General features: G+C 53.1%; 11 protein-coding genes across 11 annotated transcripts; 7 read left to right on the top strand and 4 right to left on the bottom strand.

Annotated features, from left to right (window-relative positions):
* Positions 1-17: 17 nt before the first annotated feature.
* On the top strand, positions 18-2,306 carry K489DRAFT_317455 (DEAD-domain-containing protein; the record flags this gene model as incomplete). The annotated part of the gene is made up of 1 exon (XM_033601241.1): positions 18-2,306. The coding sequence occupies one exon, from the start codon at positions 18-20 to the stop codon at positions 2,304-2,306; it is 2,289 nt and encodes a 762-aa protein (XP_033460455.1).
* K489DRAFT_379414 (thiamine diphosphate-binding protein) lies at positions 2,248-3,790 on the bottom strand. Its single transcript, XM_033604640.1, has 2 exons — positions 3,611-3,790; positions 2,248-3,554 (listed from the first exon to the last, which is right to left on the bottom strand). The coding sequence occupies exons 1-2, from the start codon at positions 3,745-3,747 to the stop codon at positions 2,312-2,314; spliced, it is 1,380 nt and encodes a 459-aa protein (XP_033460454.1). The 5' UTR covers positions 3,748-3,790; the 3' UTR covers positions 2,248-2,311.
* Positions 3,791-4,865: 1,075 nt separating this feature from the next.
* K489DRAFT_292692 (uncharacterized protein) lies at positions 4,866-8,280 on the top strand (the record flags this gene model as incomplete). The annotated part of the gene is made up of 5 exons (XM_033600228.1): positions 4,866-6,461; positions 6,516-7,375; positions 7,446-7,644; positions 7,693-7,766; positions 8,199-8,280. Coding segments are annotated over 5 exons (2,811 nt in total), but the record flags the coding sequence as incomplete, so codon positions are not given.
* A 360-nt stretch (positions 8,281-8,640) lies between these two features.
* K489DRAFT_379411 (uncharacterized protein) lies at positions 8,641-9,967 on the bottom strand. The gene is made up of 3 exons (XM_033604639.1): positions 9,846-9,967; positions 9,535-9,793; positions 8,641-9,471 (listed from the first exon to the last, which is right to left on the bottom strand). The coding sequence occupies exons 1-3, from the start codon at positions 9,869-9,871 to the stop codon at positions 8,851-8,853; spliced, it is 906 nt and encodes a 301-aa protein (XP_033460452.1). The 5' UTR covers positions 9,872-9,967; the 3' UTR covers positions 8,641-8,850.
* Positions 9,968-10,315: 348 nt separating this feature from the next.
* K489DRAFT_409276 (uncharacterized protein) lies at positions 10,316-11,456 on the top strand (the record flags this gene model as incomplete). The annotated part of the gene is made up of 3 exons (XM_033607561.1): positions 10,316-10,421; positions 10,480-10,732; positions 10,790-11,456. 3 exons carry the CDS (start codon positions 10,316-10,318, stop codon positions 11,454-11,456), a joined length of 1,026 nt encoding a protein of 341 aa, XP_033460451.1.
* Positions 11,457-12,724: 1,268 nt separating this feature from the next.
* K489DRAFT_355440 (cytochrome P450) lies at positions 12,725-14,296 on the top strand (the record flags this gene model as incomplete). The annotated part of the gene is made up of 2 exons (XM_033602521.1): positions 12,725-12,939; positions 12,997-14,296. 2 exons carry the CDS (start codon positions 12,725-12,727, stop codon positions 14,294-14,296), a joined length of 1,515 nt encoding a protein of 504 aa, XP_033460450.1.
* A 986-nt stretch (positions 14,297-15,282) lies between these two features.
* K489DRAFT_379409 (uncharacterized protein) lies at positions 15,283-15,598 on the top strand. The gene has a single exon (XM_033604638.1). The coding sequence runs from the start codon at positions 15,341-15,343 to the stop codon at positions 15,521-15,523; it is 183 nt and encodes a 60-aa protein (XP_033460449.1). The 5' UTR covers positions 15,283-15,340; the 3' UTR covers positions 15,524-15,598.
* Positions 15,599-17,502: 1,904 nt separating this feature from the next.
* K489DRAFT_195575 (uncharacterized protein) lies at positions 17,503-20,001 on the top strand. Its single transcript, XM_033599563.1, has 3 exons — positions 17,503-17,989; positions 18,041-18,370; positions 18,425-20,001. Exons 1-3 carry the CDS (start codon positions 17,845-17,847, stop codon positions 19,909-19,911), a joined length of 1,962 nt encoding a protein of 653 aa, XP_033460448.1. The 5' UTR covers positions 17,503-17,844; the 3' UTR covers positions 19,912-20,001.
* Positions 20,001-20,551, top strand: K489DRAFT_195526 (uncharacterized protein). Its single transcript, XM_033599562.1, has one exon. It carries the CDS (start codon positions 20,091-20,093, stop codon positions 20,415-20,417), a length of 327 nt encoding a protein of 108 aa, XP_033460447.1. The 5' UTR covers positions 20,001-20,090; the 3' UTR covers positions 20,418-20,551.
* A 497-nt stretch (positions 20,552-21,048) lies between these two features.
* On the bottom strand, positions 21,049-22,089 carry K489DRAFT_379406 (SOH1-domain-containing protein). The gene is made up of 2 exons (XM_033604637.1): positions 21,638-22,089; positions 21,049-21,429 (listed from the first exon to the last, which is right to left on the bottom strand). The coding sequence occupies exons 1-2, from the start codon at positions 21,776-21,778 to the stop codon at positions 21,121-21,123; spliced, it is 450 nt and encodes a 149-aa protein (XP_033460446.1). The 5' UTR covers positions 21,779-22,089; the 3' UTR covers positions 21,049-21,120.
* A 3,452-nt stretch (positions 22,090-25,541) lies between these two features.
* On the bottom strand, positions 25,542-25,886 carry K489DRAFT_369778 (uncharacterized protein; the record flags this gene model as incomplete). The annotated part of the gene is made up of 1 exon (XM_033603074.1): positions 25,542-25,886. One exon carries the CDS (start codon positions 25,884-25,886, stop codon positions 25,542-25,544), a length of 345 nt encoding a protein of 114 aa, XP_033460445.1.
* Positions 25,887-26,430: the final 544 nt, after the last annotated feature.

Raw genomic sequence — 26,430 nt, 5'->3', positions numbered from 1 at the left:
CACCTAAAGTGGCGGCTATGCAAGCAAGAAAGAAGAGAAAGCTCGAGCAAGAAAGCGAACCTCAGAAGCCACAAAGTCGACGAAAAGTGGACATCAAGGATCAAAAATGGGTGCAGAGTAACACCATTGACATCCGAGACGACGTCGAAGGTCTACATGGCTTTCTCGAAGAATTGAGCGACATAGAAGTCACCAAGGATGATACAGGAAATGTCTCATTCTTTCAACGCGCCGAGCCATCATCAGGCAAGTTGGTGAAAGGTGAAGTCACTCATCCTCAAGATCATGACCATACCGACCGCGAGAACGATGACGCCGAATCTTGGGATGGATTTGACGACGAACCTGTTCGACCATCAGAGAATTCTACGACGGAGCCTGGTGTTACAGAGAGTGCGAAAGCGATATCGAAGAAGCAGAAAGCCAAAAAGCAAACTAAAACGAAAATTGACAAGAAGTCTGCGACTGCCAACGAAGGCTTTGCCACTTTGCTTGAAGAAACCAGCGAAACCTCGACCGATGTATCCGCTTGGAGGAAACTGAAGCTATCACCAGATACGATGGCCTCGTTGAGCCAACTGAAATTTTCCAAACCGACCGCGATTCAAAAAGCCGTCATCCCGGAGATTCTTGCAGGCAAAGATGTTATTGGAAAGGCTCCAACCGGTTCAGGGAAAACGCTCGCATTCGGAATCCCTATCATTGAACGATTCCTCGAAGAAAGACAACAGAGAGCACGGCAAGGCTCAGCCAAAGCGCCTTTGGCATTATTGCTTTCACCCACCAGAGAGCTTGCCCATCAACTCAGCAAGCATTTGACTGCCCTTGCATCAGGTTTGATTGAGCACAAGCCATTGATCGCGACCCTTACTGGCGGTCTGTCGTTGCTCAAGCAGCAGCGTCTCCTCAAGGATGCCGACATTATTGTGGGCACTCCTGGTCGAATTTGGGACATCATTTCCAAGGACAAGAGCGTCACATCGTCTTTGAAGCAACTTTCGTTTCTGATCATTGATGAAGCCGACCGTCTTCTTGGTGAAGGTCACTTCAAAGAGGTTGAAGAGATTCTTAATTCACTCGACAAGGTGGATACCAATGACGACGAGGATGATGACAAACTCGAAGCTGCACGTACTGAGGATGCAAAGTCTAAGCGTCAAACACTTGTGTTCTCGGCGACCTTTGACCGTGATCTTCAAAGAAAGCTCTCGGGAAAACATACACACAACAGCAGCAATATACTAAACAATGAGGAGTCCATGGAATATCTCCTATCGAAAATCAACTTCCGGGACGAGGTGCCAAAATTCGTTGACGTGAACCCTGTAACTCCTTTGGCATCTGGTCTCAAGGAAGGTCTCATCGAATGTGCTGGAATGGAGAAAGATCTGTATTTGTACGCGCTGCTCTTGTTATATCCAACATCAAGAACCATGACTTTCACAAACTCAATCAACGCAGTCCGCCGCATCACTCCGTTCTTACAGAATCTGGGCATCAATGCTATCCCACTACATTCCGGCATGATTCAAAAAGCACGCCTTCGTTCGATTGAGAGATTCACTCCTGCAAAGGACGGAGCAAAATCCGGTTCGCCAGTAGTCCTCATCACGACCGATGTGGCGGCCCGCGGCTTGGATATTCCAAATGTCGAGCTCGTCATCCATTATCACCTTCCGCGTGCGGCAGACACTTACGTGCATCGATCAGGACGAACGGCACGCGCTGGACAAAGCGGATCCTCGATCCTCATTTGCGGACCAGAAGAAGTCGCTGGTGTTCGAAGGCTCATTGCTAAAGTCCATGCTCAATCTGCAATTTCCAGAGCAGAGGATGCAACAGATGCGGCCAAGCAAGGTTTCTATATCCGGACCCTAGATATTGACCGGCGCGTCGTCAATCGTCTCAAAGAGCGGGCCACGTTGGCAAAGAAAATTGCAGACACAGGCATAGCGAAAAGCAAACGCAGTAAAGAAGATGACTTTATGCGCAAAGCCGCAGAGGAACTGGGCGTCGATTACGATAGTGAAGAATTTGAGCAGCAGGCCAATGGACGGCGAGGCCGCGGCAGCGGCCGAATAAAGAAGGAGAGGGAGGCTAGCGGAGTCAGCAAGTCGGAGATGGGGGCTCTACGAGCCGAGCTCAATGCGCTTCTCAGGGAGCGCGTCAATATTGGTGTCAGTGAGCTGTACCTGACCTCTGGACGCGTTGACATAGACGAACTACTTCGGCAGCAAGATGCTGGCGCAGGCAAAACTGGAGAATTCCTCGGCACCGTGAACAATCTCGGCCTGGACGACCTCTGAAATTATTACTTCTTCTCTAATGTCAAACCCTCCATGCCCCCCTCGAATTCGGACACGTCATACTCATCCGGGTATTTCTCAAGATGACTACGCAGCTTGGCCATCTGCTCCTTCTGCTCTTCTGTCGGCTCAGCATAGACATCACTCATGAGCGAGCTGAGGGGCGGTTTCTTCTCATTCTCGGCCTTGCGATAGGCAGTCAGCACGCTTTTACGTGCATCAGCGCGAAGATTTCTCTCCTTCTCATCATCCCAGATACCCTTTGCCTCCATCCATTTACGCAAGCGTGTAATTGGATTGTCTCGTCGCTTCCAATCTTCAACCTCGACTTTGGCACGGTATGCAAAGGAGTCGTCAGAAGTACTGTGGTGAGAGACGCGATAGCTCATTGCTTCGATCAAGACTGGTCTACCGCCATCTTTGAGTGCAAGTTCTCTGGCCTGACGAGTCACCTCGCGTACAGCCAGGATGTCATTGCCATCGACACGGATTGTATCAATGCCGTAACCAACCCCGCGTGAAGCAATGCCGTCTCCCCGATATTGCTCCAATGTCGGCGTGCTGATGGCGAAGCCATTGTTTCTACAAACAAAAAGCACAGGACATGACCTTGTCGCGGCGATATTGAGGGCAGCATGAAAATCTCCCTCCGATGCGGCACCTTCCCCGAAGTAGCACGCCACAACACGTTGCTCGTCCATGGGGTTTTGCATGTTCTGCATCTTTACAGCGTACGCTGCTCCAGCAGCATGAGGAATTTGTGTCGCCAGAGGACTGCTGATGGTATGCATGTTAAGCTTCTTGCTGCCATAATGCACGGGCATGTTCCTTCCCAAACCGGGATCATCCTTGGTGGCGAAGAGCTGCGCCATGAAATCATCATGTGTGAATCCGCGGTATTGAAAGAGGCCGGTCTCGCGATACTGTGCAAAGATGGGATCGCTCAGGCTTAAAGCGCTGGCACTGCCGACGGCAATGCCTTCCTCTCCTGCGGAGACCATGTAGAAACTTACACGGCCTTGACGTTGAGCGTCAAACATAATCACGTCCATGACGGAGACATTTACCATGTCCTTGTAGAGACGGATGGCTTCTGAGTCGGTAATGTCAGGAGGCTGTTGGGCGCCGTCGACAATTCTGCCTTCTTGGTCTAGGATACGGTATGTGGGCATGGCATCATCTTCGCTTGCTCGTTGAAACTTGAGGCCTGTTGTAAATTTCGAATTTACTGCTCCTGGAAATTGTACACTACAGAAATTGTATCAGCTTTGGTCCAATAAACCTTGACTTCATCGATCACTTACCGATCTGAACCTGGTCTTTGGGACACCGAACTCCATCTTTGTTGGCATCTCGTGCACAGGTTTGGTCTTGATGTTATTCTGGCCACAACGTGGTTTGTCACAACGCTTCCTCTAAACAATGTCCGATTCATCGCCATGACTTAATAATTGCACTGCTGAGTTGTTCTTTGTTGTCTTAATCAAATGTATGCAATCAGAAATGCCAATATGTGTCGTTGGTTGTACCGCGGACGGCTCATCCGCTTACTGTCGGCTTAGTCCCGCACACATGTGAAACCTCACGTGTGGGCGCTTTTGCAGGTAAACGCCGGCTCGACGGCGCGGCCCTAGCCGTCGGAGATCGGGCGCCCGCGAACGACTTCATTGTGGATGCTCAACTTTGAACTTTATCGCGGTTGTTCATTCTCGTGTCAAGTGCGTGCTCGACAGCTAACCTTACACGTGCCTCTTCATCCAGCGACTGCAAAAGGGCTCCATCAGCTGCTCTTCTGCTGAACGGAACATTTGATCATGTCCTGAGCTTCTTATCGGCGCAGTGTCGTGATTTGCGCCTACTGCAGACTGCGATCGCTTCAGCCGACAGAAAGTACATTCCACATCACGAGAGCGCGCGCATCGATCAGATTTCGCACCACCATACCTTCTGTTCACCGCAATCATGCCGCACTCTACAAAACATGACAGCGCGCCTGGCGCAGACGGTCAGGCAGCGATGGGCATGCTGAACATGTACGGCGACTATGACATTCCGGAGAATTTCGACACTACTGGGAAGGCCGATGACGCTTTTGACTACGCCGATCTGGACGATGATGAGTCTTTGCCTGAAGAGGAAGAAGCGACGAACACGCATATGGAAGATGAAGAGGAGGGCGATGCATTCTCAAATGCCGTGCCCGGAGGTTTCGCTGGTCTACCTGCTCAGTCATCACCTGGTCTTGCTGCTGTGGATGCCAAACCAGTCACAGGTGATCTGTTTGGAGAAAGCATGGAAGATATCGATCTGTTTGGGGAACGCTTTTCTTCCCCCGAAGACGAGCGTCACGCGCAGGACTCGGCACAACCGCTTGCTCAACAGCAAAGAGCTACGAACCTAGCTCTACCCAGCAAATCAGGACTTGCGCTTCCACGCCCATCCGCTGCATCTTCTATACGGCCCAGTCCTTCCTCGCTCAGCCCGCAGCCCTTCAATCGGCAAGTGAGCCACATCCTTTCGCCGCCGGAGACAACCTCAGATGATGATGACGATGACGACGATCTGGATGAGGAGGCGCGAAAACAGCGAGATCTACAAAGGGAGCTGTTTCGAATCTCAAAGAAACGCAATGCGGGTGAAGATGTGGCTGCGAGTGGTCCACAAACTGATTTCGATGTTTTCCACCAACTTTTCTCTGGCTACGAGGAGTATCAGATTCCACGCTTCATAGAATTATTCCCTCCTCGTGAGGTTCATTTCCGTGGCAAGGAACCTCTCAAGCCACCAAAAGCGGTTCTTCCAACCAAGCTTGCTTTGGAACTGCTACCCGACCAGGAGCGCAGCTTCCGAGCTTTTACTACATCCAACAAGGTCGTTCAGGAGAGCAGTTATCAGAAAAGCTTCATAAATGCTCGACAGGGAGTCGCATCGGATGATGGGAATGATGAGGATCTTGGTCTTGATGATTTTGATCTCAACGAGCGCATCGGCGGAGTCACCATGCAGGATTTGGCCCTGATCTGCGAAGACTGGGATATCCCCAGTATTGATGGCGAATCTATCGATACAAACATGATTGATGACACAGTCATGGAAGGTGGCTGGGATGCAGAAGAGCTTTCGCGCCCTTCGAAGAAGCGCAAGACCGAGACTCGTGACACTGCAGTGTCGCTGCCCGCTGTCGACCCGTACTTATCGTTTGACGACCCGGAACAAATGGTCGCACGAATAGCAAAGACTGTCACCTTGGACTTGAATGATCCCAAACTGCTTATTGACGAACATGCCACTCGCGCAAGCACGATCAAGAAGCGTGTACCTGGTGACATCAAACGAGACCCCGCGGCCAGTCGCGATCTCTTCAAACGGTACAATATCAGCAATGATCAAGCCTATGACCTCTTGAAAGAAAATCATCAAAACAAAGTGCGCAGCACTCTGGGCAATACTACAGTCGAGCATAGTTTCCCAGCCACAATCTTGCAGTACCCATTTTACAAAGTCAATCTTGATACGAAATCGAAACGATCTTTCCATCGACCGCCACTTGAACTCAAAAATGGACCCGGCCGAGAGTATCGCTTTCAGAAGGCGAAACATATCAAGAAGAAAAATTGGCGTGGGAAAGAGGCTAAGGAGATCTATGCAAAAGCTGAAGATCTCTCCCTTGGCGACAACGCCTCTGCTCTACTCTTGGAGTACGCGGAAGAGGCGCCAATGATGATATCGAACTTTGGTATGGGTAACAGATTGATCAATTACTACCGGAAGAAAGACGCCGATGACCAGGAGCGACCCAAGCGAGAAATCGGCGAGACCCAAATTTTGTTGCCGCAAGACAAAAGTCCATTCTCGACCTTTGGCTGCGTGGACAACGGGGAAATTGTACCCACCATCCAGAATGGTCTTTACAGAGCCCCAGTATTCTCGCACCAGCCCAAACCTACTGATTTCCTCATCGGCATTAGCAGCACATACGAGTATGGCGACCGCTTCTATCTGCGCAACGTGGAGAATCTTCATGTTGTTGGTCAACAGTTCCCCTCGGAAGAGATTCCGGGACAGCATTCTCGTAAGGTCACGGATGCAGCGAAGAAGCGCCTGCGAGCTTTAGCATACCGGATATACACGAAGAGTCTAGAGCGAAAGGACAAAGTGCTGGATAATGCCACGCTCTTGCCACATTTACCTGGTCACGATATGCCACAGACCAGAAGCAAAATGCGAGAATTCATGAAGTACGAGAAAGTTAGCAAAGCTGGCGGAAACGAAGGATCCGGCGTTTGGGTGCCTCCTCCAGGCACGCAAGTGCCGAACGCTGAAACCATGCGCGGCTGGATTCGACCTGAGGCAGTCTGTGTGCTCGACTCTATGCAGGTCGGTGTTCAACACTTGGCTGATCTCGGGATCAGCGAGAACAAGGACGGCGATGAGGACAAGGACGTAGACGAAGGCGCCAACATTGAATTGCAGCTTGCGCCATGGCGCGCGACCAAGAATTTCCTCAACGCATGTCAGAGTAAAGCTATGCTGAAACTCCATGGAGAAGGAGACCCAACTGGTCGTGGTGAGGGATTCTCCTTTGTCAAGACATCCATGAAGGGAGGTTTCACTGCTTTCGGAGAGAGTGTCGAGGATAAGATTGACGCTCGTCGCCGGAAGGAGAATGGAGGTCATTCCTACAATGTTGCGAAGCAGCAAAAGGCCTACGAGGATTCAATCCGTAGAATTTGGGACGCACAGAAGGCCGGTTTGTCGCGTACTGAGGAAGACTCTGATGAGGAGATGGACAATGAGCCACAAGAAGCCGACAGCAGCATGTACGGGCGCGCTGCGACACCGCGGTCGTCCACCGGCGCTGGTGCCATGAGTCGTCACGAGGACGACTCTGCAAGCCAGTTCAGCGGCATGAGCACTGGCCGTGGCGAGAAGACATTGGTGATCACTCGTAAGGGTGGTTACGACAAATATGGCCAGCCAATGGAGGACAGCGTTGAGGTCGTCACCAATCCACGAGTCATTGCACTTTATCAGAAGCGACGCACTGAAAGCAAGCTCAAGCAACTAAGGTTTGCAAATTTCAATTCTCCCCATCTTCATTGTGCATACCATGCTGACCACCACCTTCTCGTTTTACAGCGTCCACGATATGCGACCCACCGGAGACGCTGAACTCGATGCCATTCAGCGACAAAAGCTCGAAGCCGAACTCGCTCGTGTACAACGCAACGCCGAACGCCGCGAGGCTCGTGACAAAGCCAAGGGCAAGCACGGGCTGGACCGCCGCGCCTCCACTGTAGCAGCTTCACCAGGTGGAGAGAACAGCGACAGCATGGCCGTCGACAGTCCTGGCGCAGGAGCCACTCCCGCCAAAGGTACGGGCAAGGGACGAAGCAAGGATGGAACCGCGCGGAAGTGTGCGAATTGTGGTCAGGTCGGCCACATCAAGACCAATCGAAAGTCAGTACAGTGTTTCTTTTGTCCCTCAATCATCTATTTGGATCCACACAAGCAGCAGCAGCGATCAACACCGCCGAACGACTGCAAGGCCGGACGGATGGCGGGTGCAGAGTCGTTCTGGGCCTTAGCCTCGCCTTCATTGATGTTGTGATCTTCTTTGATTGTCCTGTGTGCTTTGAGGCCGAGGCGAATGGAGAGGGGAGCAAAGGTCGTGAAGGATGGCGGCACTGGCAGCAGGAAGCTTGCTAGCTTGCGCTCTGCATAGCCGAAGCCGTCGGCTCTGTTTTCCTTCTTCTTATCATCACGTTCTCCTCTGTCTCTAACCTCGTGATCCATGTCGCCCCGACGTCATCCCCTGCCCGACCCGGCAACGCATTGGTAACGAAACATCTCGCTGACTCAAGCACCTATTGGTTACTTGCCTTTTCACAGACTTTGCCCCCTACTCAATGGTACCATGAAGCCCGAGGATGCCGGTCTGAATGGTGATAGCTCCTTTGGCGCTGTTCCCGCACCTCTCACGTTATAAGTGCAAGCACATGCCTTGTCCACCTGTCGCTTATACGTAGGAGTACCCTCTCCAGACGCAACATTTTCACTAAACCCCGAATGCAGACCCGTGCTCCGCCTTCGCCTTCGCCACAAAAAACCGTCGGCCGCAATTCGGCAAATTTTTAACGTTCTAAAAACTTCCACCCACTCTCCGTCTCAAGTGGCGGAGCTGAACCAACGACATCGATCAGAAACTTACCGGCTTTTCCCCCTATGTCGCCGCATTGGATACACTACCCCGACGACAGATCAATTTTGTTGGCAGAGAAAAACGTCAGCACGCTTCGTTCGTTTTTGATCACTTCATCTCACGATGGTGCTGGGCATGTCGGAGACATTTTTACCATTTTCATGCTATGACATGTTACATAACTGTCGCTTTGTTTTTAATGCTATTGACACTGCTCGTGTCACATTTCACGAGTTCCCTATGGCTTGGTGGTCGTGATTCGCATTTATCGTCTTCTCCATGGATTCGTAATGTCTACAATATGCCTCCGCTACTTCTAGTGGCGACGGGAGAAGGCAACGCTCATGCGTCGTCCATCTTGTCATCGTCGCCGCCCCGCTTCTTGTCCTGCTTCTTCGACGACGAAGGTTCGCCTGCGCTGTTCAATAATGGCTGACTCTCTTCCTTGCCTTCGGGAACCGGCTCGAGATCCGTCTTGCCCTCTGCTGCCTCCCGCGCTCGCTTCTCCCGTTCTTGTCGTTCCTTCTCTTCCTCCGCACTCATTCTCAGAACTAATGCCAACTCCGGGTCGATATTTGGGTCCACGCCGAACTCAAATGCCTCTGCGCCTGCACCCTCACCACTGCCACCACCGCCTCCTCCGCTCCTAGCCGCGGCGGCCGCGCCGCCTTCGCCTTCGAGAATCGGTGATGCGATGATTGCATCTGACAAAAGGTTTGGTCCGGGCTGTATAATCTCGAGGTGAGAGCCTTCGTTTGACTTGACCTCCTCGTTAAATGCGCGTAATTTCTCCAAATTGTCGTCAGTGAGATCGCCAAAAGCGATGATGTCGATGCTGGTGTTGTTCTTCTTCATGCGCTTGGCTAGCTTTTTCAGTGTGGATGTTGAGTCGGTAATTGGTGAGCAGGTGAATACGATGATTCGTTGACGCTGAGATTTGTTCTGTCGATGCTTGAGCGCTAGCTATAATATCCGACATGTCAGCGACTTGGTCTACTCTTTGAGTTGAACGTGCGTAGCACTTACCGCAGCAATCATTATTCCTGTGTATAGATGCGACTGTCCCTTGACCTTAGTCCGATGTAGTCCATCAATGAGCTTGCCCTGATTTGTTGTAAGAGTAGTGAGAACTTCCGGACCACTTCCGCCCATGCTCATCAAGCCAACAGATGACTCGGGGTTTGCTTGCGTCTTTGTTTGGAAAATGAAATTGACAGCATCGACTTGTGCTTCCCATCGCGAAGGTACATAGTCTCCATTACGACTGCTCTCGCTGTTGTCCACACTGCCCGCCTGTCAGTGAGGTGTTAAACAGTCAAGCACGTGAGACAACGTACACGATCATCGTCGCTTCGAGACCCATGTTGGTTGTGGTGATTGTGTCCCGCTTGTGAAAACTTGCGCCGAATTTGTGGAGTTCTGATAACACAGGATATGGATTGTTCGTAGAGGTTGTGTATGGTATGAGGGCTTTGTAAGATGGCTTGGGTGTGTCGGAGTCAACTGTAACGGTGATGATGAACAGCTATCGGGTACGTGAGGCGACGCTGGCAGCGAGGGCAGGGTTGCGGGTCGTCCCGCCGCCAGCGTCATTCTATCAACAGTGTACACATGCAGGTGCGCGACAACAATACAATCGCGTCGGCTGTTGGGTTCTGCCAGCAACATCAAATCTGGAAATACCAACAGAACATCAATTTTCCGTAACAAGTTTGGAATATCTGGCAACAGTCACTTATCGATCGCGCTTGGAAAGTTCGAAGACAAAAACATCCTCCAGTATCTTTGCGCCAACACAATCCTCGCGATGGCTTCGCGAGATGTACACACGCCGGAGCCCGTCGCGTCGAGTCGCAGCGCGGGCATCTCAGAGGTACAAAAGCAGGCCTTGGTAAACAATCTACAACTTGAAAGTAAGATGCTGAACCATGGTTCGAGAGCTGGAACGTCAACAACTGACGTGCTATGTAGTCACTGAACGAGCGCGCAAACTACGAACCCAATATGCTTTACAGGCGCAGGGATTACGGACACGACTCGAGATGCGCATTAATCGGATACCACAGGCGCTTCGAAAGCGCACCATGCAAGAGCTTGTAGACGAACAAGGCGTCCGAACGAAGCCTGCACCAACTGCACCAGTGCCTATCACGGCCAGGATACCAGCAGCACTCTCAGTAGAGCCCACTGCGGTTCCTCGGAAGACTACGACTAAACGCAAGAGGTATATCACTGTTCTTGTTTGGAAGACTACAATACCCATCTGACAATTCCATCGCAGTGAGGTCATGTCTAAGGTGGACGACAAAGAAAACAATCAGCCCATGGAGCAAGAGATTGCGAACCCAAAGAAACGTACAAAGACGGCTGCTGCGAACAGTGCAACGGCCAACATCAAAGCCACGCGCACGGTCTCGCGACGAGGGGGACCAACCGCAGTCCTATCACCACGATCGCACAACTCTCGCACTATGCCCCGTTCGCCGATCAAATCAGATAATCCCGTCAACGATAGCAGGACAACAACCACGACGTCACGCACCGTGGTCAGTGCCAACAAGCCGACCGCCGCTGCTGCACGTGCTGCTAGCCGACAAGCAGCAACTCGGACAGTCTCTGCTACCGCTACGGATCACGACTCACGACCGAGCGACGCCAGTAACAACAGCGTCACAACCACCATCGTCAAATCCAGCAGCACGCGAGCGAAGAATAAAGCCAGCGCTGCAACTCGGACTGCCGTCGCAACCACAGCCAAATCAAGTCGAGCTCCTGCTGCACGGAAAGCGACGGCTGCAACGAGAGCGGGGAGTGGCACTGAAAGTGACAGTCGTAATGACACTATTGCAGTGTCGTCTGCTACAACTGCTGGAGGACGAAAGGCCACGACAGTGACCGCTACGACCACGAAAGCTGCAACGGGTCGCTCATTACGGAAGAGAAATTGATTGTTCGAATTTGCCCTTTTATTAGCGTGGAATCTTATTGTCGGATCTGACATGTGGAGCTTTTGCTGGGAGAATGCGGTTCAGAAGATGCTTTCGATTGAATAGGGAGTTATGGACGATCGAACTTGCAATTCTGGTGCAGGCACAATGGGACGGGATTGGATGACGAGGACATTGGTCGTGATTGATATACTATAGACGGCTGTGTTCTAACCTAACATTGTGTGGACGATGCTCATTTGCTCCAAACTCAATGTTGACGTTACGAGCACTCTCCCTTGACTCAAACTCCATCAGGGCCCCGTCTAAGGGCCATTGGACAGGCAGCGGCCGTGGCATTTGGCAGGCTATGCATTTGAGGAGAAGGGTCGGAAAGATCCTCGAGTTACCTACGATGACTACACACGCATCACTGTTGCGCAGGTAGTCATGGTGGTTCTTGATCAGCCCCCTTCGAGAAGAGGAAGGCTGATTTGTCGGAGGAGTGGTCTGTTGCTCACAACCAACCCTAATGGCTTTGGGCTTGAACCTCAAGCAACGCTCACCCAAAATTGCTGCGCTATCCCTCGAGCGATAATGGCGTTTTGTGACCTCAGTCTCTGGTTCTCCCTAGCCAGAGACGACAGTGCGGGCGGCCCAAATGTGATAGCTTGGAGGGCGGCTGCACTGACTTGCTGCGCCCACGCGTCAAACGATCTCCAGCTGCATGTCGGCACACCAACTACAATTGATGAAGTGTTGCACGAAGAGCCCTAAAGGCTTTCAACTCACAGGGGAGCCTTCGAGCTTAGCGCTGTCAGCAATGGCCTGCTAAGGTTACCTTGGAACCTTAAAATGTTTCTAGATGTACTTCTCCAAGGGCCGTTGATCAACAATGTGCAGGAGTCTAATGAGCGCCCAAGAAACAACGGGGTAGCCGACGCATGACAGGATCGCCTGCCAGTTCCCTCAAATTGTAAGGTATTAGCAAATGGGTGTTGCATTTCTGATGATGAGAGAACGTCCATGTCCTCCCAGGGGCCACATCCTTGGCCCGCCCGATAATCTCACTGCAGCACTTACATGCTGTGCGGTCGCAGACCGGTGATAGGTAGAGATGCCTCAAAGGCAACCATCGCATCTATAAGAGATGCATCACCCGTATGAATGGGGCATGGAGTGTTGCATCACTCGCTCTACTCACCGGATCCATCCTAAGAGAGGCACTGCCTGCTGTTGGGAAGATGTCCAAGCAAAGCACATCGTTGCACTGGGCCAAGTCGACGACGATGCCTTATAGCGATTTGCTAATCGCATCCGTCGCAATTGCAATCCTCTACGTCGCATACAGAACGGTGCACGCCATCTATCACCTTTATTTTCACCCTCTCGCGAAATTCCCAGGACCTCGAGCCGCGGTGCTCTCGGGAGATTGGTTGTATCGTGTCTCGCAGGAAGGGAACCCGGAGGGTACTTTCGCAGAGCTCCACCGAGCTTATGGTGAGTACGCACAGATCTCACGGGCATCGACCCCGATAACGTGTTGACAAGAAGTAGGCAGCCAGGCTATCCGGATCGGGCCGAATGAACTTCACCTGACTGATACAAGCCTCTATAAAACAATCTACAGCCAGGACGGACGATACGCCAAGGATGAAGTCTTCTACAAGGCGTTCGCAAATGAAGAAGGGAGTTTTGAGACACGCCACATGGGCCTGCACAAGGTGCTCCGCCAGAAACTCGCGCCCAACTTCTCACCCGCGAATGTTCTAAAGTCGCAGAACTTGATAGCGACCTCTCTCATCGACCTTGCTGCGAAGATCAAAGAGAGGAGCAAGGGGCAGCCCGTAGACATGGTCAAAGTATGTCGTTTGTTCCCGCCCGATGTCATTATCAAAGTCGTCTTCGGCGAGAGCGATGTGATTGCCGTCTCGGATGACGACTGGGACACCCCTGTCTGGCGCACTTTCGAAGTCGTCGCCAGCAGCCGATGGCTACGCGTCTGTTTCCCTTTCACGCGATGGTTCCAAGACATGCTGCCACTCGGCCTGATCGCCCATTTCGACGCCAACTTGCGGAGTGTGAAGGAATTCCTCGAACTTTGCGTCACTCACGTGCAGAACTTCCGCTCGGGGGAATCGGACATTGGTCGGACACCAGTCCTCTCGAGCATTGACGATTTGCCGGACAGCATTGTGATCGCAAACGCAGGCGACCTCGTCGGCGGCGGAGCCGAAACGACGGGTTATACAATGGCCTTTGCAAGCTGGCACATTCTCCGCGACACGGAATTGGCGAAGAGGCTGGTGGCGGAGCTGGATCCCATATTTGATGCTGCCGCACCCGGCATGCCCGGCCTAAAAGACCTCGAAGCCGCGCCTGTCCTGAGCGCCATCATCAGAGAGTCGCTTCGCAACGGGCCAGCGTGGCCTGGCCGGATCCCGCGAGTAGTGCCAAATCACGAGGACGGCAAAGCACCTCTGATTGTTGACGGCCAGATCGTTCCCCCAGGAACGACCGTGGGCATATCATCGACGACCATGCACAACGACCCGAAGCTCTGGGGATCCAACCCAACCAGCTTCAACATCGATCGATGGCTCGAGCCCGATGCCGCCACCAAGGCCTCGTATCTGGTCGGATTCGGCAAGGGGCTGCGCAACTGCGTGGGTCAGAACCTCGCCATGGCGGAACTGTACATGGGACTGGCGTTTCTTTTCCGCACGTACAGCTATGAGCTGCAGTTGCAGCCCGGACAGCAGGGGTGGACGTTTATCGACCGCGTCGTTGCGCAGAGCACCACGCCTTTCATGGTGAAGATGACTCAAAGGAAGGCTGTGCCGACTGTAGCTCGAATGTGAGATTGGAAGCGGAAGAGGTATGACGACGAAGGGGTCGTACGTTCCTTGGCGTAGTCACCAGTCCTTATGCACTCGATATCTGCCGTGCTGTGTAGATGCTTTCATGAGTGACGTTTTCACACGCGGTACTCTCTCTTTCCACCCGAGGACGAGTCAGCAACGATGACATGTCTCTGTCCAGCTCGAGAGTGTCCGTCGCGAACCCAGATCCATGAGAATTGGCGATAGGTCCATGTCGTACGACCTCTCCACAATGGTCGACTGTTGAATTGAAGTGACAGCATCGAGAACAATTCCGGGCGTTGGTGGGAGAATCGAGGTGAACCCTATCGACACCTTTCTCTGTCCCCACAGGATTGCGTGTGAGAGCCTGCAGAACCACTGTGAGGCAGATACCACCACATCAAGATCGATCAAATAAATCAGCCTGTGCCCATGACGTCGTCCTCGTGACAAGCGGGTTCAAATTCGGGTTCTTCTTATCATCTATCTGAAACCATCTTGTCTATTGCCCGCCCGCAGGGAAAAAACGAGTTGCGATATGCAGGATGACGATGCAAGTCTCAGAAAGAGCAGACCGACAACCACGCCTGTTTTACATCCGGCGCGTTTCTATATTGGTGCTGCGAACGGAAAGGAGGGGATGTATCGGTGGCAAGGGCTCATCAATTCTCCCGGCCCCAACGACCCTGTAACAACCATCACGTAAGCAACCACGATAGAGGACAATAATCAGCAGATCATGGCACGGCACAACAGACAGATTCCAGAGGCTGGATCTGTACAGTCCAGTCGATCGGCCGCGTACTATACTATTCTGGAAAAGGGAAGTTTAAATTTAGCCAGGTTTTCGCCCGTATCATGTCCCGATGGATATGGTGATAATAAAAGATACATGTACCGGGGCGACCCAATCCACCCACGAGCGCGTCCTTCCTTCCCACCCGTGGACGTTTGGGTGGAAATCTGCAGTAGTCGGGTTTCATGCATTCCCGGAACTTTTTTCTTGGAAATTCCATTCGTCTCGGGCGCCTGTACGCATGAATGGAATACATAGGGAGGACCTGTCTCGTTCTCTCTCGCTCTCCGTCTCTCTCCCGAGGTTTCGGCGTCGTGATTGCTACGGCACAATCGTGGGGTTTATGGGTCGGGATGCAGATGGGAGGACTCAGTTCCGCCCGTGGGTTCGGCGGCAGAGGAGGGAGGGTCACCGTCCTGTACGTATGAAACGCCTCTAGGTTGGTTTGGTTTGGCTCGCGGTTTTTGGTTGATGATGTGCGTGTTCGCCCGCCCACCTGCACTTTGGCTTTGGGTTGGCTGTCTACAGCGCACTCCACACATCTGTCAAGTCGGTGGATGTTTTCATCAATCAGGGTTTCCTCCCTCACACTCCTACTGTCCCCTCTCCCTGCCTTTCCCTGGTTGGCGGTCGGCTGTCCAGGCCACACACACACATGTCGTCCCATCTGCTGCGTGCATGTGAACGTGTTCTGTCCCGTCCCCAATCTCTACTGTTGGCCGTGGAATAAATATAGCTCCAACGTCCGACCCGCTCTTTGTCATTGCTCTGTATACATCCACCTGGGCAGTGTCCATTAATGTCACAAGACGACCCTCTCTTTGAACTCTCTTTATTCATCGGTGCCCAGGTGTTGACGACGCTGAAACAATTGTGAATGGTGAGGTGAGTGTTCCTCGATGTTTGTATTCTCCCCCTCGGTCGTGGTGGATGCTCGAGATGATGTGGACCCGCTGTGGATACCCAAATGGAGCACGACACACAGCTAATGTAGGTACACAAACGCCTCTGCAACGCCAGGGAGAGAGAACGGGCGCTATTGTACGTGACAGCTCGCACTACTGACGGCTGCTGTACCCTCTCATCTCGTGTACGTGGACGTGTAGAAAGCTTTTGTTGTTGTGCCTGCTGAGCGAATACGGCCCCGAGGAGTGTCTCGTCACAATACGGTTTTGTACGTTATCATTACACGTGTGTCCTGTTGCCGTTTCCCTACGGCCTAGGTGCTTTCCAAGATTCGTGCTGCTGCCTCGTGTACGCGTGTGCACCGTGTGTCCTTATCTTCTTCCTTTCTCGTACTTACTGAGAGATGTATGTGTCGCTGCATGCACTTCAATGTATACATACATTAGGGGCCGCGAATGTGTACAATGCATTTGTATATCATGCACATGTACTGTGCCACACAATGTGTGTGTGTGTATCCTGCTTCGTGTGTCGGATGTGAGAGAGTGCATGTGCGCGAGTGTTTCTGAGCATTCCCACCAACAGCAGCAGCTAGCAGGTCTTTCGCCTAGTCCCCTTCCTCGTTGGCGAAGCCTCTAATCTCCTCTTCGAATCCTCTCTCACATGCACCATTCGGGATAGCGATGGGGAGCACGATCTGAGTGAGGGAAAGAGAGAGATTTCTAGGCCTCTGCCAATCCCGCATACATCCACATGTTGCATGCAGTCAGTACACACCCCATCAATCAGTTCTCGCCCAGTCATCCTTCCATACCTATTATGTACATAATACATAGATAGTGTCTTGATGTTGTACGGGTTGACTGTTGACTGACCTGCATGGACGCTTTGTCCCCGATGGGTCCCGACCCTCTTCTTCGTCCCCTCTCAGTATAATCCATCACCGGCAGGCGCCCGGGCTTAATTTAACCCACACTACTGTACTACTGCACAGTGCACACACAGTCGGTCCAGTGCAGTCCAGTGCAGTCCTCTGTCTGTTGGATTCCAATTCCACCCGGCGCCCATTCTCTCCGCTGCCCAGCGTGGACTGGACGGTCTCAGTCTGTCGCTCATTCGTATTCCACCACACATCCATCCTCCTCCTCTCCATCATCATCACGGTAGTCGCCGCCGCGAGTGACAGGTTGCGACGTGGGAAACAGAATCCGACGACGACCTCTTTCTCTCATTATATCTGTCGCCGATCTTTCGTATTGTCAACCGACCGAACCGATCAGCAGCGGTCCGCACCGCCACACTGCCCACATCATCGTCCGATCCCTCGCTCGACGCGCCGCGCGCTCTGTCTGTGTCAATCTGTCCGCTTTTTGCGGCTCACTCTCGCTTCGTCGCCTCATCCGCCCCATTTCTCGACGCATGTCAGCCCCGGTCGGCCGATCAATCAATCTATCGACCAACCAACGCTAGATCCATCACCACCACCAACACCATACACCTCCGAACCGGAGAGGACACTCCTTCACACGCTCGTTACATCTCGTCGGCTCATCAGCCTCTCTAAGAAGTCAGTCCAGCATCCGCTCACATCGCGCGCGCGGGTACACGCAGCTCGGTGGATGTCGCGATATTCTACCAACGCACACGCATAACACGTACTCGCATTCGTTTCGCTCGTCCGTTCTCGCCGCCTCCCACTCACGACCACTTGACCGGAGCGATCGTCGCATGTTCATGGACACGGCATTCCAAACATTACCGACATCTCGCTTTTCTGGATTCTGCGAACTGTGCCTCGCCCATCACATTCCGATAAATTGTCGGCGCATCGACATCTCTACAAATGGACTCCGACATGGCACGCCCGGTGAAGAGGCGGAAATTGGTTGATGCAAACATTCGCTGTCCTCTGGATATTCCATGCGACATCCAGAACGAACACACCACCTCCGAGGCTCCTGCCCTGCTACCGACCGCACACACTGGACACAACCGAGGGACGAATCATCTAGGACTGCGGAAGCGGCAGGAGTCTATCGCGTCCACCACCAGCGATGCGGTCATAACGACTACGAGCACCGCCGTCGAATTGGTGCAGGTTACGAGCACTGCCCTCGTGAATGGTGGTGCATTGCCCGTATTACAATCCGCATTGACAGCCATCGAGAACAATGTGACTTCAATAGCGGATGTTGCCATCAGTGCAGTCACCGCAGCGATTCCAACTGTTTCTCTTTCAATTGAGATCAGTATCGGAAACACGACCACTTACGCGGCGCCCAGCGTCACACCGACATTGACCTCAAGCTTTGCGAGTGACAATACTACCTCAACAGCAGCGACAACAACAACCGGCTTTAGTCCTGCAAGTAAGTGGCTTTTTTCTCCTTGGCGCGTGAGCAAATGTGACTGACCTACGACAGCCATCACCTCATCTACAGGTAACTCAACTACATCAACTGGGACGAGAGGTAAATCGAGTCTCCCACCGCAGACCACATCTCGACCAAATGCCACTACCACGGCACCAGTTCTCTTTTACATTACGCTCCCGAACGGCGAAGTCAGGACACTCACCGAATCTCGCTCTTCGTACACAACGCTCATCGACGGTCGGACATACACCATTCCAGGTCTATCGGATAGCACGCTATTGCTGACCGCCACTTCTTCCGACGACGCTTTTTCAATAGCTACAGCTACTTCTTCCGAGGCGGACTCTAATACAGTGGAGGAGACGTCCACTCCCGTCGTAGTACCTGCCGGCGCTGGCTGGACTGGCGGCCATGGCGGCATTCCGGCGAACACTGGCGTCGCCACGACTAGCTCCGGCTCGCCACCTGCAAACACCAGTCCTCCGGCTCCGATTGCGCCGCCCGGAACCATCGCTGGCGGTGTGGTAGGTGGTGCAGCTGGTCTTGCGGTGATCGTATTCATTGCTATGCTCTTTATGCGTTGGTACCGGCGACGTGATCAATTCAGCGGGCATCAGCATCTGCCATCGTCGAACGGTGGAGGCAGCACCATGTCAAGAGGCTTCCTGGATGATGGGCCAGACGACGGCTCAGCAGCCGGTCAGCGTTACAACATGTCCGAGCGTGCTGGGGTTATGCCGCTGGTCGGCGCCCTTCCCGCGCTATTCCGTCACCCTCACCGTAGCCTGGCGTCTACCACCTCGTCGACCGGGTCACCTGCAACCTCCGAACGTGGTTTCACTCGTGTTTCTGGCCGCAAACTTCCTTCACAATTCAGTCCGGGCATGTCAAGTTCGGAGCCGCTTCCGCCGGCGGCGCCACCGCTCCTCCTCGACACTTCCTTCACGGCTGCGCCAGTCATCGGTGCAACAATCGCTGCTCCTACGAACGCCCTCCGCAAAAGCCCGACCGCTCGACCCACAGTGCCGAAGCATAACCCTTTCTCCTCCAGTCGCGACAGCACCGGACTGCTATCCGCCAATGGAGATTACGAAGACGACCACTCCGATGCCGAGGATCCCGCTCGCAGGAACTCATCACTCCCCCACGGCCACGACAACCCAGCCATCTTCCCCGGCCCGCAGCGCCAAGCCACCCTCCACGAAGGAAGTCCCTACATCCTCACCACCCCTCACGGGAGCGAAATTGCCTTCGCCAACGACGAGGGCGCCGAGCCGACTCTCTCACCGCGCAATCGCCATCCAGCCTCTCCACCGCTCCCCTCCGCTGCAGGCACCCCTTCATCATCGCCTTCGAATAACCTCTCGTCCAAAGCATCGGCCGACTCTTCCTTTTATCGTGCATCCCTCACCCCGACGTTGATGTCCTCATCCTCATCTTACTATGACGATTCGCAGTCGATGATGACGGTCACGGCGGGAAGTCTCTCGCGCGCGGGATCCAATCGGACGAGTCGTTTCACGGAGGAGATGTGAAACCGGGGGCGCCCGTCCTCGCTCCTCTTTGTCGTTCTCCGTCTCGGTGTTCTCGGTCCGACGACGAGGAGCTTTCCGACTGAGTTCCTCTTGGCCTTCTTGTCTCTTTTCTCCACACCCTGTCCCCAGAGGACCTTCCCCCCCTTGTTCTTTTCGGCACGCTGTGATACATCTAGATCATGACGGATGATTGTCACGGCCTCTTCTTCTTCTTCTTCTTCTGCTTTCTCTTTCGACGACCGCCCCGGCGGCTCTCGCACTTCCCCACCTCTAAAATCTTTCTCTCGTCCCCTGTCCCCCGAAATGTACCATCTTCGCCGCGACTTCTTTTTAGCTTCCCTGTCGCCTTTCCACAATTTCATCCTCCTCGAGGTTTTCCTCTCGAGAGAATTTTTGCTCTTTTCCTTTTAAAACGAGGCCTTTGTTCTCCGCGGAGATGCCTCGCGTCCCCTTCTCTATCCTACCATCACATGTATTCGAACTTCCAAAGACCTTTTTCCATTTGAGGCTCGCAAGGTCATTCTCACTTTCTCGCCTTGAAAAAAATTACATCAGCTATTCTTCCCCATCGTATCTGTGATGTGTTCCGCCACGTAGCATGTAGAGGTCTGCAAAGCCCCCCCTTCGCTCTCCCCGATCCAAGAGAGCCCCCCCCTCCGCTCTCCTTTGCCTGTGATCTTTGCGTCCCCGTTGCACCCTCTCTCCGATTGATACCCAGGACCCTGAGAACTCTGACGCGCGGGTCTACGCCAGGGTAGCCATCGCCGTACCGGAATGGATCTTCACCACTTCATCGTCACACACACACACACACATACACACCCAGAGAGAGAGAGAGTGCGAGACTCAACGTGTGGGAAACGGCCAGATTTCCAGATCCCGCCTTCTTCCCAACGTCCCCGACCCCTCGCTCGCGGAAAAACCCCCACAACTGCCAAAAGAATTGCATTCATGTTCCCCCCACAATCTCCAGATTTCCGTCATACCCATTTCCGCCCCTTCTGTGCACTTTGCCCTCGCCGCCCTGGAGAGCCGCTCTCGGCGCGAAGGATCTCACCCCATCTGGTGGCTCGCCTCGATGCCCTCCTGCATCAGCCGCGCCACGACATCCGGCACGAGGATGTCCCGCCGGAAGGCCTCCTGCGGGATGAGTTCGAGGGCGCGGAGCGTCGGCCCGGGATATCTGAATGGGTTTCCGTAACCCCGGAATCAATCAGTCGGAGACTCTCTCTCTCTCTCTCTCTCTCTCTCTCTCTCTTTCGCTCTCGCAAAACAGAATCCGGGGCTCGGGAAGAGAGACAAAACGAAAAACAAGGGAAGAAGAGAAAACGAAGAAGAGGGAGGAAGGAAACAAGGAAGGAAGGGAGGATGAAATGGCACTGACTGGAGATAAGGCAGATACTCCGGCCGCCGGAAATATTGCAGGTAGTCGACATATGCGAGTAAGTCGTCGCTGTCGAGGATCTTCTGCGAGGCGAGGTGTTGAAGGTAGAGCGGGTTGGAGAGCATTTGGACGAACTAGAATGTTTCCGCGCAGATTCCGACATCAGCGTTTCTCCCGGGTTCATTATTATCATCGTCATCATCATCATCGGCAACATCATGAGTCGCGATCACGGCCGGGTTCCTTGCAGCGATTCCGAGGACTTTGGTCTTGTTTTTTTTTCCTTTCCTTTCTCGGAGATGATGGAGAAGATGGATATGCATTATGATTATTATTTCTTACCTCTAATTCCAATTCGAAGCGATCGTAGCCGCCGTAGTGTAGGCGCGGAAGAGCAGAGGTCGAGGCGGTGGCGGCGGTCTGGGTGTGTGAGGATGCGGCGGGCGAGGGATGGCCATTGGGCTGGGCTTGAGTCGCGGACATTTCTGTATATGCCGTCTTCTCCAAAGTTTGTCAGGAGTGGGTTTCGTTCGGCTGTGCGCGGTCGTCGAGTGTCGCGAATTTCGGCGTCCGTTGTCGATTTGATTGAACAATACGGTCTGCGGCTGGGATCCAAAGTTTCGAGGTGTTGTCGTTGCTTTGCTCGCCGGCAGCAGAGGGCATGAATCCGGGGTCGTCGGACGGAGGACGGTGTGATGACGGTCAATGTTCACACACCTGCGTATGATGACAGTGGACGGCCTTCGAGATGTTATGATTGGATATTTTGCTACTGCAGTATGTAGATATCTATCGGATGTTTGTGCTGAGGCCAATGAATATGGATCACAATACGATCATCGATTCTGTACCGCATGTATGCTCGACGTGCCTGGTCTTCCTCTGTCGACGAACATGGATGTATATGTACACGCTACATTCCGACGATGTGATTCTGGACATCATCATCCACGCGCCTTGCTCCGACACCGTAGCGGACCTTCATTGGAGCGTTGAGACATGGAACTTTTCGACACGAATTATGCGACTATGATGTTTCTCACTATTGTCGCGCCAAGAATGACCCAAGCCTCACGGAGATGGGAAAAGTCCACGTACCCACGATTGGCGATGATCACGATCGAGACGACGATGGAGCTAATGACCGAGCACGAGCAAACATGCTAATACACACCAGACATTAAGATCGTGAATGCGCCCAGGTGGTGGTGGTGTTGGTGGTCCTCATTTCAGCGACGGTCTCGTGACCGCCTTGTTGGTCTGCAGCCACACGCCGAAACAACGCCAACTCCTCCTCCTCCTATAAACAGCCAAATGCGCACCGTCACCTGATCTCCTCACCAAACAATCGGAAAAGAGATGATGATTCACAATCACTCATCGGCTTCGTAGATACCCTAGATACCCACCTTCTCAGACGACACTGAGACCGAAAGACACCATCCCATGTTATATTATATGATGAGCCGATACCGGCGAGGTGGATACCTAGCCTAGCTGTCTGTCTTGCAGCTCTGTTGTCAATCATCATACTGGTGCGACAATTGTGTCCAGAGTTCGGATAAAAACAGAGCTGGTCTCCTCGACGGGCGATGGACCGGCATTGCGCACACGAGACAGTCGAACGAAGCCAAAGAGTCGAGTAGGCTAACAAACACCGGACTCTGGTCTCCGGGGCTACACGAGGTTTCTCCCTTCGCTTGCTCTTGTATGATTACGCTCTGTGGTGAGCGTTTTGGAGGTTCTAAACTCTATCCGAGCCCGGTGCATCCTCGCCGGCACATCGGATCAATCAGGACAAGGGTCAGGGCAAATGTTATGCGGAGAAATAAAAAGGTAAAATTGGTTGTTCGTATGTGCACACGTGCCTGCGGATTGCCTCATCACCACGATCATGATTATCATCATCATGTTCATAAGCAATCAGTGTCAAGCGGGTGGATGAATTTGGACCGCGTTGTCATCAACATGTACACTTGTTGTCCTTGGAGATCCCTTCTTAATGTACAGTATTTGACTCGCAAGCTCGAGTTCTACATCCTTCATCCTGCCAAGATGTCAAATAAGATTGTCATCCAATCATGGGTGATCCCATGGTGGAAAGTCCACGAATCAATTGCGAAAGGCGCCACGATTGTTCATTCTCCAAGCCTGAATGTCTGGATCGATCGCCAAAGTGATCGTGATGGAAGTGGGCTCTCAGTGTCGTGATGAACGCTACATTCGAAGTGTCTAATGAGCCCTGGAGGCATTGAGCGGACAATGTGTTAATTATTTGCTCACGGTAGCAAGGGAAGGAACCTCGCTCATGTCGACCTTGCCATGGAGGACGAGCAACAACCATCCCACTGTTGACAAGATAGACCAATGTCCTTTCTCTATCCACGTATCTGAGTTTGACCTGACTTGCAAGGCTCCCTCTCATCTTGCCGATTGTACACACGAGATGCTGCTATAGCGTTCTGCGGACATCATACGAATTATCATCCTCAGCGTCAACATACGTACATCGAGCACAACTTCCCATTCGGATATTGAAAAGGAATTAAAGAGCCATCGAGGAAGATTCCGTCGCCCGGTTAATCTGTAAAATCGAGGTGGCTCATCGCCTGATGCGCATGAAAAGAGCAAATGCAAACGTCGCAACCCAGAGAGAGAGTCGAAGCATTTTCCCATTTCGGTTCTGCGCGCGTCGGGAGCAAAAGGCCCAGACTGCAAGTACATACATGGCCTGGGACATTGCAGCGGTCGCATACACAGGCGTATACCACACCACCAACGCCCACCTCTCTGGAGAGGGTGGACAAGCGAATAGGGGATTCTCGCATGCTGATCGACCTCAACGATCCGCTGATCGCGCGCCGAGCGCTGCAGGAACGCGCACGCACTTCGCGATACCATTGATCGCAATCTCGAACTGGATCGCAGCAGGCGGGATTGGCGACTGCGCAGACTACGATTGCACTGCTCATCGGCGCCCGTGGATGACAGCGACAGTCAGTGGAAGAAGCACTTTACACAACTCTGACACGTTCGCGCGATAATTGAAACGTGACGAAAGACAGACCTGCCCTGGAGCCCGGCGGGTGCTCAGTCGACCTCCGTCAGGGTCCTAGCTGGCTGGCTGGCGCCACTACGGCCATCAAATCCACCAATTCGGACGGGCGACGCCTATCGATCAAACCATCCATTCACGCCCCTCCTCCTCGTTGTCGTCGTCCTTCGTGTGTGCCCTATTCCTCCCATCCACCATCCTCTCTGTTCCCCTCTTGACCTGGGCGAGCGCTAATAAGAAGCATCCCGTGCATTACCCCTTCTTTTGAAAACCCCCAGCTCTTTCTACTCGTACCCGAGTCTCGATTTGCGCCCTCGCGTTTGTCCACTGCTCGTCAGTCGCGCAACCACATCGACAAACACAGACAGTCGGCACGAGACAGAGAAAGAAAAAAACGGCTTCTCCCTCTCTGTCTTCTGTCAAACCCGGTAGCGATCACCATACAGATCATAGAACAATAGAATAAAGTGGCAGTGGATCGACTCCATCGGACGAGACAGCCAGGCCCCGTGTGTTTACTTCCTCAGAGAAAGAAGAGACGCTAAAACGAACCCTGGGGGGACACGGCGACTAGCGAGTCCGAACGATCGACCCCAGCATTTCATCCGTCGCCGAGGAAGGAATTCGTCATCACCAGATCATTTCTCTTCCTCTCCAGCTACTTGTTAGTAATTGTCGTGGTCCCTTGTCCTGTCTCGTCCATCCCTCCTGACAGACGTTCCTTCTCATCATCAACATCTTCGTCATCTGCTGTGCACTGTGGATACAGCATAGTCCCGTCTAGTCGTTCTCTTCCTCACACGTATACTGCAGGAGAAGAGAGAGAGAGAGGGAGAGAGCATCGAACTGCTGCTGCTGGTCGCATCCTTGTCTTGCACCACCGCCGCCGCCGTCGCCGCGAAAAAGAGTCCTGCTCAGTTTTATTACAACAAGACAATTCTGCGCCGGAACCTGATCCGAATTCGCACCATCCCAGAACACTCTCTCTTCCTCCTGCCTTTTCTCTTGTTGTGAGACAGATCTCCATCGGCGGATTTCTGAAACAATCGCGACAATCCTCTGTCGGCAATCGGCTGCTTGCTCTGAGCAGCAAGACATTTGTTGCAGGCCGATCTCGTTGGTCGTCGTCGTCGTCGTCGACCATTGTCATCTCCATCACCGTCCATTGCCACCATGGCAGCACAGGGTAAGTCATTCCGATCTTTTTGAATCCTCGACGTGTAAATGAGCAATCGGGAGGATGTGAGCGAGCTGGAGTCCAGTCCTTACATGCGCCATCGTATTCCTGTCATCATTCCTTCGTCGAGAGTCGAGCAGCACCACCATCCTCGTCACCTCCGCCGTGCGACATTTCACCGCCCAATCTTTTTCTCCCCATTTCATCAAAGTCGCTCCCGTGGTACGACGGCAATCGTTGTGGACGGCGAATCCACACATCTCCATCAATACCACCACGACCACGACCACGACCACCATTACCGCTGCCACCAGCACCAGCACCACCAGCACCACCAGTTCCCGTTCAGCCCGTCGCATCACCTACCTCTCGCCCACACACAGACGATTCATTTCTCGCCCAAACAGCAGCACGTTTCGTCCACCCGAACCTGTCCCGCCGCCGACCGAGGGCAACGTCTGTTCCACTGCCACTTTTTCCTACTGTGTCACCAAACAGTACCCCGTCTCCGCCATACTTGTCATCTGTCAACGTTCTCCCTCTGCCACTCGCATTTCCCACTCACACTCACACTCACACATACACACACTCATACACATCCGCGCACTCACTCACGCATCCCGCGACAACGACGACGAATCCTCTCAACGTCTGGGCGAGCTTCCTCGCTCACGCACTTTTGCCCACGTTGGAACTCTCACACATGATCCTCCCTTTCTCATCTCGCCTCTGCACACGCCTGACGCTCCAACCGTGCTGCGTCATAATCCACCACCCTCGCTCCATTTGAGCACCCATTCGCCCGATTGACGTGCTGCTCACCTGCCTTCTTCTCCCGATCAATATCCCAGCCTCACCACCAACCTCCCGAGCTTTGCACAACATATTACCGTATCGCCGCAT

This window comes from Dissoconium aciculare, assembly GCF_010015565.1.
Source record: "Dissoconium aciculare CBS 342.82 unplaced genomic scaffold K489scaffold_5, whole genome shotgun sequence".
NCBI lineage: Eukaryota > Fungi > Ascomycota > Dothideomycetes > Mycosphaerellales > Dissoconiaceae > Dissoconium > Dissoconium aciculare.
This window is presented reverse-complemented; position numbering and strand designations above follow the sequence as displayed.

Excerpts from the sequence above, each read along its gene's own strand:
- K489DRAFT_379414 (XM_033604640.1), bottom strand. The coding sequence starts at position 3,747 with ATGGCGATGAATCGGACATTGTTTAGAGGAAGCGTTGTGACAAACCAC. Across the intron at positions 3,555-3,610 it reads CAAAGACCAGGTTCAGATCG|TGTACAATTTCCAGGAGCAG; the intron begins GTAAGTGATCGA and ends CAATTTCTGTAG.
- K489DRAFT_379411 (XM_033604639.1), bottom strand. The coding sequence starts at position 9,871 with ATGGGTCTCGAAGCGACGATGATCGT. Across the intron at positions 9,794-9,845 it reads CTCGAAGCGACGATGATCGT|TGTGGACAACAGCGAGAGCA; the intron begins GTACGTTGTCTC and ends ACAGGCGGGCAG. Across the intron at positions 9,472-9,534 it reads CAGGAATAATGATTGCTGCG|CTAGCGCTCAAGCATCGACA; the intron begins GTAAGTGCTACG and ends CGGATATTATAG.
- K489DRAFT_379409 (XM_033604638.1), top strand. The coding sequence starts at position 15,341 with ATGGAATACATAGGGAGGACCTGTCTCGTTCTCTCTCGCTCTCCGTCT.
- K489DRAFT_195575 (XM_033599563.1), top strand. The coding sequence starts at position 17,845 with ATGGACTCCGACATGGCACGCCCGGTGAAGAGGCGGAAATTGGTTGAT. Across the intron at positions 17,990-18,040 it reads ACCGACCGCACACACTGGAC|CGTCCACCACCAGCGATGCG; the intron begins ACAACCGAGGGA and ends AGGAGTCTATCG. Across the intron at positions 18,371-18,424 it reads AACCGGCTTTAGTCCTGCAA|CCATCACCTCATCTACAGGT; the intron begins GTAAGTGGCTTT and ends GACCTACGACAG.
- K489DRAFT_195526 (XM_033599562.1), top strand. The coding sequence starts at position 20,091 with ATGACGGATGATTGTCACGGCCTCTTCTTCTTCTTCTTCTTCTGCTTT.
- K489DRAFT_379406 (XM_033604637.1), bottom strand. The coding sequence starts at position 21,778 with ATGTCCGCGACTCAAGCCCAGCCCAATGGCCATCCCTCGCCCGCCGCA. Across the intron at positions 21,430-21,637 it reads GCTTCGAATTGGAATTAGAG|TTCGTCCAAATGCTCTCCAA; the intron begins GTAAGAAATAAT and ends GAAACATTCTAG.